Source organism: Chaetodon trifascialis, chromosome 19 (assembly GCF_039877785.1).
Source record: "Chaetodon trifascialis isolate fChaTrf1 chromosome 19, fChaTrf1.hap1, whole genome shotgun sequence".
In the NCBI taxonomy this organism is placed as follows: domain Eukaryota; kingdom Metazoa; phylum Chordata; class Actinopteri; order Chaetodontiformes; family Chaetodontidae; genus Chaetodon; species Chaetodon trifascialis.
The window spans coordinates 4497501-4514212 of NC_092074.1; the positions used below are offsets into that span (position 1 = coordinate 4497501).

General features: G+C 42.8%; 1 protein-coding gene across 1 annotated transcript in view; it reads left to right on the forward strand.

The window, feature by feature from the left end:
• cdk19 (cyclin dependent kinase 19) overlaps positions 1–16712 on the forward strand; it is a 52432-nt gene that overhangs the window by 28561 nt on the left and 7159 nt on the right. The window contains exons 4-11 of the mRNA XM_070987199.1: positions 570–710; positions 9071–9128; positions 10018–10149; positions 11452–11595; positions 12023–12092; positions 12172–12244; positions 13272–13369; positions 13616–13694. Of these exons, the coding sequence (XP_070843300.1) occupies positions 570–710; positions 9071–9128; positions 10018–10149; positions 11452–11595; positions 12023–12092; positions 12172–12244; positions 13272–13369; positions 13616–13694 (795 nt within the window). The remainder of the gene's footprint in view (positions 1–569; positions 711–9070; positions 9129–10017; positions 10150–11451; positions 11596–12022; positions 12093–12171; positions 12245–13271; positions 13370–13615; positions 13695–16712) is intronic.

Here is a 16712-nt window from a genome sequence, read left to right on the forward strand (position 1 = left end):
CAGAGCTCACATGAGTTCACAGGCATAGTCAATATCACTGACCAGTGAGGAAGATTAGAACCATCAGTATATTCATATTATTGAATAGCCATAAAGATAAATGTATTTTTGCTGTCATTCTCATTTATTCCTAAATAAACCCCGTGTTGCCTTCTTCCAGACCCTTTCTCTTTGAAATGTTTTCTTTACACCATTCCACATTGGTGAGACAACATCAATGCCAATGATCTGTCAATATTAAATTTGTCAAATTTAACACTTTGTCAGGTAGCCACTTGGAAAGGTGTTCTCTTCTAAAAAGGGCCACGTGTGTCTGGTACATTATACATGTTGATCTGCCTGCTGGTGTTGATTTGGTTTACTGTAAACTTAAGAAACCTTTTCAATACCACCAGCTGACTGTAAGGTTACACCAGAAATTCACAATAAACATAAACCTCAGCATATAGTTTGCCTTCTCTACCAGGCACCACCAAGATGTGAACAAGCTGTAGCTAGTCTGTCAGAACAGGCAAGACATGCTTCACTCCACAAGCAAAACTGAGGTGAAACCTTTCTCTGCCTCGCAGCACATCATCAAGTTCCACCGCGCCTCTAAGGCCAACAAGAAGCCCATGCAGCTGCCCCGAGGGATGGTGAAGTCTCTCCTGTATCAGATTCTGGATGGGATCCATTACCTCCATGCCAACTGGGTGCTCCACAGGGATCTGGTGAGCAGCTATATTAGCTTCACTGCTCCAGTTTCCCTGTACAGACACACAGCAGCAACAGCACACTCTTCATCTTGGAGCAGTTTCCAAAGGCAACGCCATTAACGTCACAGAAATGCTGTTACCCAAGAGGGGTAGAAGCTGTCTTGTAGCAGGCTCTGGACTAGTGGATATAAATGGAGAGTTGGAGATATAAATAACTTAAAATACAACAACCAGGCCAGATAAAGGAAACCTGGGAAAATAATGGAGCTTTGCGGGTTTAGATAAATTCTGATTTGAGTTTTAAGCTTAGTGTGAAGATGTACAGCTGGTCTTTCTCCAAACCACAGTCAGTGTGTGTTTCTACGTGGAGTCCATGTGTGTCACATGCACAAAACTATTTATGACATTACAGCCATGTCAGTGATTTGGCCCGTGCTCACATTCATTGTCAGTTCATTGTGTTTGTTGAATTGTGTCGACGTCTCGGCTGTATCTGGCTTTAAACCTGGAAGAGTCTGTTCTGTTAAGGTGCACATCGTCCCTCTCTGCCACATTTGTCTCAGTGAGCCGTTCCAGCTTCCAGAGTTCTGCCAGCGCAGGTGTTGTTATGTCTCGGTGTGGTGTATTATTATGGCTCTGATTGTGTGGAGGAGTTTGATTGTAATGCCTGAGGAGCAGAACATCCTGCACTCTGAATGTTGTCTGACTCTCGTCTACCCTTTAACCTGGCTGCAACACACTGGTGGTTCCTGTGAGATTCTCCCTGCCTCGCTTTTCCCACAGTGCTTTGGTTAGAGGGAGGCTGAGAGTCAGGCTGGAGCCAGTGCACAGGCTTTCTCATTGTGTGTCTTAAAACCTCTGTTAAGATATCAGAATGGCAGGAATCAAACCCAAACTGCTTTGTTTTCACAGGAAAAGTGTGGCCATTTTGCAGCTAAATGAAGCACTGCATTGAATTTGATCAAAGTTAGCTGAAGTTTTAGCAAAGGTGAGCTCACTGACAGTCAGCTGTCACCTTTACCCAGTGACGCTGCCCCTTGTATCAAGATGATGCAGCTCTGACAAACTGTGACGTGGGTGCACAGTTGTAATGACTTGTTGGATTATATTGATTGAGCATGGTACTCTGATGGACACCTAAAACACAGGATCAGAGTTAGAACCTGAGATGCTGTCTTTTTATTCCACACTTTCTTCTTTCTTGTTAAGCCCTGGCACTAACATTACCCACACTGCAGCTTTGATGGCAGACAGTTCGGTTGGAGATTCGGCTCAGTTATGCGAGTCTTCCTCACGCCACACTTCCAGGTTTTTTTCATTTTCAAACTTGTAGTCTTCAGTCCCAACAGACACACACTCAAGTGTCATCGCTCACTCCACACAGCTGCCTCCGGGCACACTAAAGGCTCCATACAACTCTTTTCACATATGCATTAGTGCTCCCCAGCAACTGGAAACACACGCTGTCGTGTAAAACCAGTGGATCTTATGTTGTTTCTCATATCGTTGTGATTCCAGGCAGCTTCCAAGAATACATCACATCTTTTTCCATCTAAGATAAAAAAAAAAAAAAAAACGGAATTGGAGCAGTGTTTGCTCTCTCGTCTCATATTTGACTGTGCATTGTCAACTCCCACAACCCATCTGTATGTGTAGCTCTTATCTCTCCCTGCATCTGTCACTGCGTAGTGAAGAACATTTGTGCCTTTGCTTGAGGAGGAAAAAGTATAATTAACCAAACACAGAGGATTATGTTGCAAAACTTCATTTATTACCACCATGACTGCTTTAACGTCAGATGATCCGGAGGGAGGCCGTTTCCAGATAATGCTCATGAGAGAATGAATGACTGCGATTACACAGTCAGACTGAAATGTAGCTAAGCTGTTGGTCGACTTCTCTGAATGCACCTCTTAGTGGATGAAATGGGTTCAGAAGTCAGAAGGCGGAGCGCTCATATAGCTCAGACGTCCATCTATCCACAGGGCTCGATCTTCTTTGAATGCAGCCGTCTACTCTTGCGTAATCCCCGGCAATCCTGGATGGTCATGTGGTGGCTGGACATCACATTATGTAAACCTGCAGGGATCAGGGAGCGTGCTCAGTCTGTCACTCTCTGTCTCTCTGGAACAATCCAAGGGGCATCTCTGCAGGCATTACACACCGTGTCTCTTTGCCTGTCAGTTTGTCAATCATTGAACTCCAAATGCCAAGAAGGGCGATTGTTGAATGGGCTGACTCTCTGCTTTGAGGGATTCTGTTGGTTTCAGATGGAGAGTAAACAAAATCATTCCCAGAATCTGACGTCAGAAACTAAGTCCAGTGGATAATTGGGGTCAGACACTTTGTAGTCTTGTTGCGCAAGTTAATCTCAAACTACTCTCGCTGACTTATTCAGGCCTCCTCCAACAAAATCTGCCAAAACACAGGGAAATTGTTGCCTTTAGGCTTAACCGTCTTTCTCTGTTTATGCTGGGTCCAACATGAGTGAACTGTGTCACATGCAGCGATCATCTCATCATCTTAATGTGGATGATGGAAAAATACTTTTCACCATTTTTTCAGAGCCCACACTGACTAAGTTAATTAACTTGTGGTGTAGCCTTAGAGCTTGAAAGGGGTCTAAAGGTTGGCTTCTACCTTATTTTGTCCCTTTCAGTCTTTGCTCTATTTGAACTGTCTTACTTAAAATAACAATGAAGACAACCTGAGTGACTCACTGTCGGCCTTGACGGTCTGATTGCACTGTGTATTTGATTAACACAGTTTAAAGAAAAAAGATAGGATTAAATTTCGTAGGCTTTTTGTCAATTTGTTTAAAATATATCTGGTTTAAAAACGTTGCCCGTGTTTTAATGATGAAGAAGTAACACAGGAATGAGAGGGAAGTCCCCTCTCCTTTACAACAACATCAGTTCTCCCACAGTAGCTGTGTGCTTGTTTTGCTCCATGAAGGTCACAACAGTCTTATCTGTGCACCAACACTTCCGGCCCTTTCTAACTATTTTGATTGCAGCCGGATGGAATTCTCCATTGTCAAACTGTATGTGACTCTGCACTGATGTATTGCAGTCGGTGCCGTCATGCTGCTGTCTCTTTGCCAGGGCTTCCTGCCATTGTGGCCAAAGAGCTGCCGAAATCCTCCCCTTTTGGGTTGTTGCTGTTGGTCAGATTATCATCTTTGTGCAGGTGCCTGGTTCTTTGTCGCAAGGCTTACTGCTTTCAAGCTTGTTGATGTGAAAGCTGCACGTCTTGCTGTGAGCATCAAGACAGACGTGCTGTTGTGTGTTCAGCTGTGGAGAAAGGTGTTCCCACCAGCACATCTTTCATGGCCCCACTACTTCTGCTCTTACATAACCGTGTGCTTGTGCCCGTATGTAGCATGCTCTGCGTCTCTGCACCATAAGTATCAGGCATGTGCTTTGCATTGCGCCACTGCATAGCTCCCATCCCCCAATATGTCCTGCCACTCCTCCACTCCCTTCTCCTTGTCCCACCCACCCCCACACCCCTACACACCCACATGGGTTATGTAACGACCTGTAGCAAGTGCCAAGCCCACCGTCCTGCATGGTTAACTGAGTCAAGATGCTGACTTAGCAGCTCTGCAGGCCAAAGCAAAAGGCATCTCAGTGGACTGTACCAACAAGCTCTGCTGGGAGGGGGGCTGGCATCACAGAAGGTGATCAGTTGTTGCGGTAAATCCATACTAACCTACATGCACGACACTGTACATGTACTATACAGTATTGTGTGCCTGGCTGTCCCACACAGCAGGACTGCAGCAGCGCTGGACAGATGCTGATGCTGCTGTTATCAGGGATGATTCATGAGGCTTTGGGAGGGGCACATACTGTAAGTTATGACTGGTGTTAGCCTGTAACCTTTGTACATGCATGGAATTGAGCTGCAGCATTGCTGTTTCATGATGCATCAGGAAATTCAAACTGATAGTCAACACATTTCTGTCTTCACTGATTAAATGACACAATAATCAACAATTGTATTATTATTTTTCATTTCATTTGTATGGATGTAATGGAGGATGGTGTCTGCCAGTCTTCACCTGCTGTCATTTTGTGACTGTGTGCTCCTTAGTCTTGACACTAATAACTATAGAGGGAAAATCACCTGGGTCATCAAGGGATTCATGTCTTCACCCTTTATTAAAGACAGCGTTGATGGTTATGGAATATTTAGCTGATGCCGTTATTGTGAGAAACTGAGGTTGTGTGTATTCTGTCACAGCTGGAGTTCAGTTCACTTGGTCTAGACTGAGGAGAGCAATGATGTGCTGATGCCTTTTAGCTGTGGTTTGTTTCATGTTCAGAACTTTACAAACAAACAAAGCGGAGTAATTATGAAGTCACGTGACTGAAACTCATCTTTCTAGGGAATGACAGCAGGTCATGCAGCATTTTACTGAAACGTATGTGTTCATTTATCTTCCCTGCTGTCACAAGGAGCTCAGCAACACATGACAAGATGTTGTCATGTTACGAGCATTTTTAGTCAAGCCTGCAAATGGAATGAACAGTTAGAACAAATATGAACAAGAGCTTTTTGCATTGTAATATTACAGGGGAGGTAGATACTGTGTGGTTGCTGCTTTACTCTTATTGAAGAGCCTTCACACTACACAACATGCATGAGACGTGCATGCGTATTACAATGGTTACTAAATCATCTTGCTTGAATGTATACATCACTTGTACGGTTGATGATCAGTAAAATGAATTCAGCCTCTGAACTCATTTTAAAATCACATGTCTACAGTTACACAGTGCTGCACTTTCACTCCGCAAATGGACAGCACCAGAGTTCATCAGTCTGGTTTTAAAGCCAACACCATCGTTGAAATGACAGCCGCCACGGCAGCTGAAACGACCTGAATCAAACAGACGAACACTCCAGAGGAAGATGAAAGTAGAGCTGCAGAAAAAGGCCAGCGACAACAGTGGCTGTTGTTTAAAAGTGACTAAAGCAATAGAGGTAACTCCAAATTAAAACAAAGGATCAGATTCCAAAAACGTCGGGAGGCTGTGTAAAACATACAGGAAACTATGTGATCATTTGCTGATCTTTTTTGACATGTACTCAATTAAAACAGTACAAAGACAATATATTTTAATGTTTGACCTCAATAGCTTCATTGATTTTTGTAAATATCTGCTTATTCTGAATTTGATGCAGCAACACGTTTCAAACAAGTTGGGACAGAAGCAACTAAAGACTGGGAAAGATGTGGAATGCTCCAAAAACACCTGTTTGGAACATTCCACAGGTACACATGTTGATTGGTAACAGGTGATAGTATCATGGTTGCGTATGAAAGGGGCATCCTGGAAAGGCTCAGTGGTCCATAAGCAAGGATGGAGAGAGGTTCACCACTTTGTGAACACATGATTGCACAAAGGAGATGACTACATGGGCTCAGGAACACTTTGTCAAACTGTTGTTGGGATGGAATCTGGGTTGTATGAAGGTTTCGAAACAGTCTGTAACAATGCAGCTGAAATAAACTGAACCTTGAAATGATTTCAAAATATTTTTTCTTGGTATTTATGTTAGCATGTAAACAAAAAGCAGTGCCCTAGAAAAGAAGTGCTTTGCCACAACACCACATGTACAAATTCCAAAACCAGACCAAGTGGCTGACTGCCTTCACAGTGCAAAGGTCACTCACTGTGTCGACTCTTGAACTGGCTGCATGTGGTGCTGTTGGTTGTGACCTTCTGGTTTCAGGACAGCCTGATTGTTAACTTGCCCGTTCTGTTCTATAAGTGCACCTCTGGCTCCTGAGCTGGCCTAGTTTTTCAGATGAAGAGGTAGATGGTTTTGTAGAAGGGGCCCATGTCCCTGAGGACTGACTTTCCGCCCTCAGTGGGATGGAGCGTGTGTATTCCCTCGGCTCCTGATCCATTTATGAAACTAACCAGCTGTAACTGATTGATTTCACTGGATGAATTTGAGAGGAAGTCTCAGTTTTGGGCTGTGAAACACAATGTGGTGCCCATTCAGAATAACCTAGTTCACATCTGAAAGCGTGTTTCTCTGTGTCACTTTATCTTGTGTCATGTTGTCCCTCACTGTGTCCATGCTGCCGTGTCACTCTCTCGTTCACTTATGTTCACTTGTCATCGGGCTGTTATTTTGCATGCTCGTTTTGCATTTCGAAGAGGCACTGACACTCACTCAGGTCTTTTACAGAACATTCAAGTGGTAATAAGTGTATTTCAAACAACCAGAATGAATATGTTCATGCGGGGCATATTAATTCAGTTTGGCACGTTTCGAATGTGAAAGAGGAGCTGCTGAGCCTGAACTCCTCCGGCCTTTTTCGAGACGTCTGTCTTTGTGTTTGCCGTTCGAGGCGTGTCGTGTTGTGGGCGTGAATAATGGACCTCATTATTAGCACTGTTTCTATAGCAACAAGACGTGTTTGCCAGGCAGATCTGAGTCCACCGAGCCAGGGGGTTTCATTCACGCAGACACCCAGGGAGAGTAGGCAGACTGTTTGACGACATCAGATTCCACATCCTACTGCATGAGAAGGCAACTGTAAACTTGAAAACATGGGCCTTGTGACATTTTCCCTCTGATTGAATGCGTGGTGGTAAGCTTGTTTGTTTGATATCCCTGGGTCATTCAGCGAATAACAACACAGTACTTAGAATTACTAAATATAACTGCTGTGAAGCAGTCATTTAAAAACCCGTCAGTCCTAATGTGTGTGCGTCTGTGTGTGTCCGTGTCTCCTCATGCTGCACATTTCTTTCTCAATAAAAACCACAAATAACATTTTGTAGTGGAAGCTGTGGTGTTAGAGCAACGCTCACCAGTGCTTTTTGTTGTGACAGTGAATGGAATAACTGTGTGAAATATGAAAGGCCCTGCACTCAGAGGCAAACTCACAAAAATCACTGTGTAACTGTGCAGCTCCCCTCACGATGTAATCTGAGTGTTTTAGCCTCTTTTAGCTTGAAGCGTTAGGGCCCAATATAGTGAGTGCTACCCGCTCAGCTCCTCACAGCACACAGACAAACGACAAATCAAAGGAGCTGCGAATTTCTGATAAAGGAAAAATGTGTTAGAAATGAAGCTTTGTGGTTAGAGAGATGCAGCGGCCTGCAAGTGATATTCTTCAGATTTAAGGGAACATACTTGTTTGGTGTAAGCCCCAGCAAAAGTCACATCATCATCATCATCATCATCATCATCATCATCATCATCATCATCATTCATGTATATTACAATCACAACATCAATAATGGCAGTACGATTTTTTTCTTTTTCATCCCTCAGCCTTACACATTCAACCCACTATGTCCCTGTACATAGTGGAGCATTTACAGGTATTTCCCTCCAGAGCTAGAATAAAAAATAAATATATAAGAAAGTAAAAGCACCTTGATGATCCAGAGAAAGCTGTTTTATCCTTACGATTCAGCTGGCAAACGTGCTAATATTCCAAGATTTCTCCTTTATAACGTCCACGTATAAGCAACATGTTGGTCTCAAGATGGCCGCCACACTTTCAACTGACACCTCTTTTGACCAGTTATGATCTTCTGTTTCATCTTTCACCCAGTGAGAGTCCACGAGCGAATAACAACCCACTGTACAAATAACTGGCTCTTCATACACCAGTGAAAATCCAAAAATGAGGACATGCAGCCTTATTGGGTAACTTACAACTAAATCAAGGAATTCAGTGTTAATCAGAATTAGAATAGATCTAATAGGGATACATATATAGTAAATGGCCTTGTTATAGATATGTAGCCTAAACATAAGGACGAGAAGGATGGCCTAAATACAGATCCCCTACAAATACATGTAGATATTTATCTAGATAAATGACTTTTTTGTCAGACATACCATCAAAAAAGCATCTATAAGACTTTTCTGTGGTATTTTTTTTTTTTTAACTTGGACCCCCCCCCCCCCCCCCAAAAAAAAAAAAACAATGCTGCAGCTTTAAACTTTTTGATAAACTCTCTTAAAGACAGGGCACTGTATTCCATCAGATCCTTAGGACAAGCTTTTATTCAGGTCAGTAGGCTAACTCAGCTTCGACTCGCACTCTCACTTCTGTTTGTTTGAGGTTCCTCCCCAAAAGCAGACACCTGTGTCCAGGTGCTTGCGTGCGTTGGACCCCCTTCCTGCGTGGGCTGCCGCAGGAGCAGAGTTTTAAGTGCACTCTCTCAAAATGACGGACTGACATGCCCATGTGGGCAGCCAGTACATGCCACTGCATGAAAAGGGAATCACTGATACAATTGGATGTGATTCTGTGACAGTTAACGCTTCTGAATTAAACAGTAAATGGTTTGTATCGTACACAGTATCTAATATTTCTCTGTCTCCTCCAGAAACCAGCTAACATCCTGGTGATGGGGGAAGGTCCCGAACGAGGAAGAGTTAAAATCGGTAAGCTGGACCATCTCTGTAAACTGCTTGATCCTAACTGATCCAAACCATAGATCCTGCTGTCATCATGATAATGGATCAATGAGGCTGTTGACTTGTTTGAGTGTCCATAGCTGCAGTGTTTAACTTTCTGTCTGAGAGGTCAACAGGGTGCTCAGTTCAGGGCTGTTACATAAGTCAGCTGTCCAGGGGACTGCTGAAGGGTAATGCTGCAATGCTGGAGTCTATTTTTAAACCCTGTGCACACAGTAGTACTACTAAGTTATTGTTCTACAGCGTTACTGGTGCCGGTGAATATTTCCCCACACTGTCCCTGAGTGATTTATGATACTGCGCAAGGCTGCAACAGATGTTTAACTCACTAAACAGCACTCCAAGGCGACACAGCTGTGGATCTCTGTTGTAAGCGTCAATGCAAAACAGGTCTGACTGCTTTTCATAAAGGAAGCTTGATGTGAATGAGTGGATGACTCACCCTCATTTTCATGCTTTCATTTGATGCTCAGTTTTAAAAAAGTGAAAATTGAATGCAAATATCATTTAATCTGTATTTTTACTTGCAGTTACACTTGAATCAATGTACCATTAAAAACAAATAACAATAAAATAGATAGATGCTGTATTGTTCCTGCAGTAGCTCGACTTAACACCGTGCTTTGTTTCCTTCATAGGTCAGGTTTAACTGTTAAATTATTCAGGCCTGAAACCTGCCTGACACCATCAGGATCTATGTTACACGTCTTTGGCAGATTAGTGTGCCTGAGGTGCTGTCTGAGTCATTAGGGGCCTGCGGCCCTGACAGCAGCCTTCAGCCTGTGGCCAGCCTGCATTCCACTTTCTGATAATGTCCTTGTTGAATTCATCTGTCTTCTCCCCACGCCTCCTGTAGCTGACATGGGTTTCGCCAGACTCTTCAACTCTCCTCTCAAGCCACTGGCAGACCTGGACCCCGTGGTGGTGACCTTCTGGTATAGGGCACCCGAGCTGCTGCTTGGGGCCCGGCACTACACCAAAGCTATTGGTGAGTCTGGGGTCACATGTACAAAGTCAGCCCTGGAGTGTGTAAAGACAGCCGCGAACATACAACTCACCGAGCACTTTGATCCCTGACTGTTTGCACGATGGAAACAGCAGCAGCATGATCAGGTCCAAGGTGTCTCTGCATGAATAGGAACACACATTGCTGGCTGACAGTGCCCACGTGACCTGCGGTCTGTGGTATTAGGCGAGTGTGTCTATATTTATCATTCCTGGAACGTGAAGTGTCAGTCTGTCATCATCGTAGGTCAAACACAGAGGTCTCTAAGTGTGTGTGAGGTGTGAGGAGATGACCAGATAGAAAAGTGTTTAAAGGAATGTTTCACATTTTGGGACATACACTTATCTGCTTTCTAGAGTTAAATGAGAAGATAAAGACAGAAAACATAAAGCCACAGCCTGCAGTCAGTTAGCTTAGCTTAGCATAAAGACTGGGAACAGTGGGAAACAACTAGCCTGGATCTGTCCAAAGGTAACAAAATCTGCAGACCAGCATTTCTAAAACTCACCAACTATCACCTTATTGTTGATGAATCCATACAAAAATGGAGCTGTGGTATTAATCTTGAATCTTGAAGTTAAGATCTTATCTAAAGGAAAAATTGCTTATTCATCAGAAAGCAAATAAGCATATTTTCCAAGAAGTCTAACTTTTGCATGAAATATTCCTGAACCTTCCTGGTTAAGGTTAGTTGACCAATTAATCCAATTCCAGTTTATAGACTTAGACTTAGACTTAGACTTCCTTTATTGTCATTGCACAAAAAAAACACAGCAGTGAGATTTTGGCAACGAAATGTCGTTGCTTGGTTTCCGGATTACAGCAGAGATGGAATTTAAAAATATAGTCTATATAACTAAAAAAAACAACAAGAGCTAAATAATAATGAGTGCAATAGAGAGTGAATAGATAAACAGAATGTAAACAGCAGAATAAATAAATAGTGCAAAACAGAGTAACCAGTATATAAACAGTGTAAACCGTGTAGTGCAAAAACAGAATAACCTGTATGTAAACTGTGGAAACAAAAACAGAATAAAACAGTGAAGCAAATGAAGCATATCATAATCTACCTGCTTTACAGAAGCCTAATTCCCACAGAGTGTTATCACTTTGCTTTTTAGCAGAAACCAGTGGAGGAAACGGTGAAACTAAAATTGGACTTGTTGCAGTAAAGTAGGATGAAAAATTGCTTCACATTTAAGACCAACAGTCATTTGTGTGTGTGTGTGTGTGTGTGTGTGCGTGTGTGCGTGTGTGTGTGTGTGTGTGTGTGTGCACCAGATATTTGGGCTATTGGCTGCATCTTTGCGGAGCTGCTAACGTCCGAGCCCATCTTTCACTGTCGCCAGGAAGACATCAAGACCAGTAACCCCTTCCATCACGACCAGCTGGACAGGATATTCAGCGTCATGGGTTTCCCCGCAGGTCTGTGCACAATACACACAACTACAACAACACACGCTGAGACCACAGCCTGTGTTAGCCTGCTGTTTTGATTCTGAATTATGCGCGTAATGAGGAGCAGGGAAGCATCATCAAACTGTGTCTTTTGTTTGGATTGCGGCTCTCGTAGCAGCAGGAATGACATACAGTGTGTTCAAGTCTGCTTTTCGTTGTCACATCCACGAATCACAGCAAAATGATCCCATGATACAGTGAGCCATCAGAGCCCACCACTGCTTTCTGTTGTCACGGCACCAATTTTCAAGTTTCACAGCCGTTAACTTAAAGTGTGTCTTGGAGACCAAGAAAGTTATGTTTGTTATTCTGTACAGTCTGATAAAAAGCTTTCATACACTTTCTGCCCGTTTCTGAAAGCGTGAGCCTGATCTTGTGCGTTTGCGTTCTACAGATAAGGACTGGGAAGACATTAGGAAGATGCCAGAGTACCCAACGCTGCAGAAAGACTTCAGGAGGACGACGTGAGTGGATCGCGTCCAGAAGATATAACATGCAGTGATACTGATTTTTCATGTGTATTGTTGTTTTCTCATCTCACAGGTATGCAAACAGCAGCTTAATCAAATACATGGAGAAGCATAAAGTCAAGCCAGACAGCAAAGTTTTCCTGTTGGTAGGTACACACACACACACACACACACACACACAGACACACACACACAAGGAAAGATCATCTACACTGATTGGACAAATATAGAAATGTACAAACACTGTGTCTTGGATTTCTTGGATTTTCAAAAGAATTACTGTGAAAAAAAGCATGACTAACACCCCTATGAGAGGGATGAGTCATATAACCCGATTCCAAAAACAGTTGGGACGCTGTGTAAAACATAAAAATAAAACAAAGTGTGGTCCTTGCTAATCCTTTTTGAGATATACTCAATTAAGAACAGCACAAAGACAATACATTTAATATTTGACCTCATCACCTTCATTGATTTTTTTTCCAAAAACAGCTGTTTGGATCATTCCACAGGTAAACAGGTTGATTGGTAACAGGTGATAGTATCATGGTCGTGTCTGTATATGATGTTGAGTGTTTATTTGTCAAAATGCCCATCTAGATACTACAGAAAGAAAATGTTAGAGATGTCTGTGTTGTTCAAACACTACAGGACAAAAATGTCCTCATTTGTCAAATTCTACTTTTATTAAAGGGTCAGATGACCTGCAGTTAACACAGAAAAGAGTTAAAAAGCCAATATGAAACATGTCATTTAGGCATTATTGTGCTTTAAATGCGATGCAACTGGCTGTGCTTGCTTACTGATGAATTCAGTGGTGTGCAACGCAGTCACAACGTATGAAGACAGTGACACACTTCCCGTTGTGTTACTTTAGTGCATCACATTGGATTTGAAAGGAAGGAATGACTGAAGCTAAACTGATGACTTCAGTTTGAGGCTAAAGGGCTATGTGTGTATAACAAGGAACAGGAGTCCTACAGTGTCCACTCAGTATGTGAACAGCCTTAAACTCACAGTCATTGTTCCATTTGACTTCCAGTGTATTGGAGTTGAGCCAAAGCAATGCAAAACATGTGCTAATACTTTGTGACTGCACTGAATATCGAAGAGCTCTGCAGCGCTAAAAATATTACTACATTGAACAACTGTGTTATTCTTCTGTGCCTTCAGCTCCAGAAACTCCTCACAATGGACCCCACCAAAAGAATCACATCAGAGCAGGCGCTGCAGGACCCGTACTTCCTGGAGGACCCATTACCAACCACTGAGTGAGCCTTAGTAAACTTTGAGAGAGCCTTTCTTTTGTCTTGACTCAGCAAAAGAAAAACAGGCCCACAGTGATTTACTCCTTTAAGTATGAGGAACTCACTGTTCATGCCTTAACCTCCCTTCCTGGTTTTTGCCCTGTGTTTCTGGAGAGGAATGTGTTGTGGTTGGTATCGTGGAATCAAGTGGTGCAGTGTGTTAATGCAGAAATATTGAAATCACTCTCTGTGATCTGTGTGTGCCTCTAGTGTGTTTGCTGGGTGTCAGATCCCCTACCCAAAGCGAGAGTTTCTAAATGAAGACGAGCCAGAGGAGAAAACAGAAAAGGTAATTATCCAGCTGCTGAAAACATAGCACAGCATGAAAATCATTTCATTTCATTACGTCCGGAGTAATTCTCAGGAGAGACACCCACTTTTGACTTTCTAGCAAAAGTTGCTAGAAATTTGATAAAATAACCAAACCAGGATCATTTCAATAACTTAACACGACAAAAACAACAAAAGCACTCTTCTCATTGTTAGAATCTTGTGTTATGGTTATGGGTAGTCAGACTTCAGCTCTGGTAGCTTTCCTGACAAATATCAATCCATTTCTAAAGGACAATAGGCTCCAGTTGACTAACATTACAGTTCAGTGGATTTCTATGGAAGGCATGATGTTTTTCTCCTCGGATTTCCAAATATTTCAATAAATCAATCTTCTCCCTCACCTTTTACTGATTTACAGCACCAGAGGAAGCAGAATAGCCCTAGAGCACCACCTGGCCATAGCCATGCTTCACTTAAAGCATGGTGCACCTTTCAGGGTATTCTTCATTCTTCATCCTCCAGACATAAGCACTGGTCAGGAGGCCCAAAAAGTTCTAGTTTTGTTCCGTTGCTCTATAAAACTGACTGCCAAACCTGTTGTCACTCATTTATGTGGTTTTGTTCAGTATTCTGTTGATGCCTATGGAACAGCAGTATGTATGGACGAGGAAAAAAGAAGCAGACACTGAAAAGTGCTCCCTGTCTAAACTGAAGCATGGCAATAACTAGGTGATACTGTAGGGCTATTATAATCAGCACTGAAAATGAGCTGAAGGTAGATTCATTCAAATATTTGGAAATCCTTGGAGAAAACATGATACTGCCCATAGAAACCAAAAGGAATGTATAGTGAGTAAACTTTAGAAATGGACTGATATTTGTCGAGCAGAGCTGAAGTCTGACTCCCCATAACCTTAACACAAGATGACAAATGTGCTTTTCCATCCATCCATCCATTTTCTATGCCGCTTATCCCTTTCGGGGTCGCGGGGGGCCGGAGCCTATCTCGGCTGTCAACGGGCGAGAGGCGGGGTACACTCTGGACCGGTCGCCAGTCGATCGCAGGGCACATACATATACACATACACACACCATTCACACTCACGCTCACACTAGCAATTTAGAGTCACCAATCAACCTAATGAGCATGTTTTTGGTCTGTGGGAGGAAGCCGGAGTACCCGGAGAGAACCCACGCATGCACGGGAAGAACATGCAAACTTCACACAGAAAGGCCTGACCCGGGAATTGAACCTGCGACCTTCTCGCTGTGAGGCACGCGCACTACCTGATGCGCCACTGTGCAGCCCCCAAATGTGCTTTTATCAGAACAAAACACACTTGTTGTGAAGGGGTACCAACACTTTTGACCATGCAGTTTTCATTTCCTGCAGCACTTTGGTGGTATTTTGTGTTGAATTTGGGGAAACCAATTGTTGTTTTAGTTGTGTGAAGTTATGAAATGATCCTGGTTTGGTTATTTTATCAAAAAACCTCCAAAGGTGTGAGACTTTTGCTAGAAAACCAACACTTCCAGGGGGGTGCCAATACTTTCGTCCATGTCTGTTCCTGACCACAGAGAAGACATCAGCACCATGTTACATTGAATTAACCTCTCATGTTTTCAACTATGTCTTGGACAAACCTCATCACATTGACAGAACACATGAATTGCCACTAATCAGTATTAGTATGACCTCAGATGTCTGACACTTTCTACCCTTTATGACACCAGAATACAGTCAAGTGGCATTTTCCCAACATTACCTTATGACTCGTCACTACTGTCAGTATCCAAGCTTTTTAGATTAAAAAGTGTAATTTTATGTGATTTACGGATTAATTATTTTTGTCCTGAAAGTGCACAATCATTAGTGTCTTAACCTTGGAGCAGGTAAGTGTAAACTTAAAAGCATCACTGAACACTGGAACTACGCAGTGTTGTGTGACTTCTGTAAAAGCTGTGGCACACCTCTGCATTAGGTGATCCGAACCCCACCCCAGTGTGAGCCTGTGGAATCTAGTGAGCTTGTATGACTGTGTGTCCATAGAAAATAATGACAGAGGAAGAAAAACACAAGCTGGACAAACATGAGCAGCTGATGTATTCATGGAGTCATTTGTGCCTCGCAGCAGAGCAGCAGTCAGAGCGGCTCTCCAGGTGGAGGCTGGAGGCTTTAGCTGTCTCTCAGACACATGCTGCAACCTCTGAATTATGTTCCCCACCTGACACCGAGAACAGAGCAGTGTGATCTATTGGCTGCAGAGGCTGGGATACGGCCACATTCTCTCATGTTGCATTTTACAGCTCAGTGGCAAGCTAGTTTTGTTTTAGCACAGTTTGGTTAGCTTTACCAGCATTGGGTTGGTCCCTGCTCATTCGTCACTGCAGTGTTTAATGTGACCGCAGCAGAGAATGGAAACGCTTTCAGTTGCAGGCAAAATGGTGTTTTTTACTTGTTTTTTGGGTATGGCTCAGGGATTCAAGCTCATGTTAGCGCTGCCTCTGCATTATGTGAGTAAGTGTCATCACAGATGGAAAGGCTAAAAGAAAACACAACATGCCACTGACTCAGTAATTCATATGCTAATTATCAGAACATTTCACACTAATGTCTTATAGGATCCAATGATGACATGATGATGTTTCATATCCAAAAGGTCAAAGAAAGGTCAAAGGTGATTGTTGTTGCTCCATGTGATGAAGCTCTCCATCAGTCCTCTGTGTTCCTCTGGTCTCTGAGTGAAGACAGCATGTTTCTCACTGGAAGTTATCCGCTGGAATCATACATGTCAGTATAGTGATGACTTTATTTTGACCAAAAAATACACTGAATACTTTTTATTAAATCCCTTCTGTCTTCACTACATGTAATAGATGATTCTGGACAGACATGGACGTAAACTGCTACTTGACTGGTTGGAGGAGGCAAACAATCATGAAGCAGTAATTCTAGTTTATATAATTATTCGTACTCAAAGTAACAACTTTTTATTAACAACTAATCTGATGGCTATTTTTCAATTAATTACTT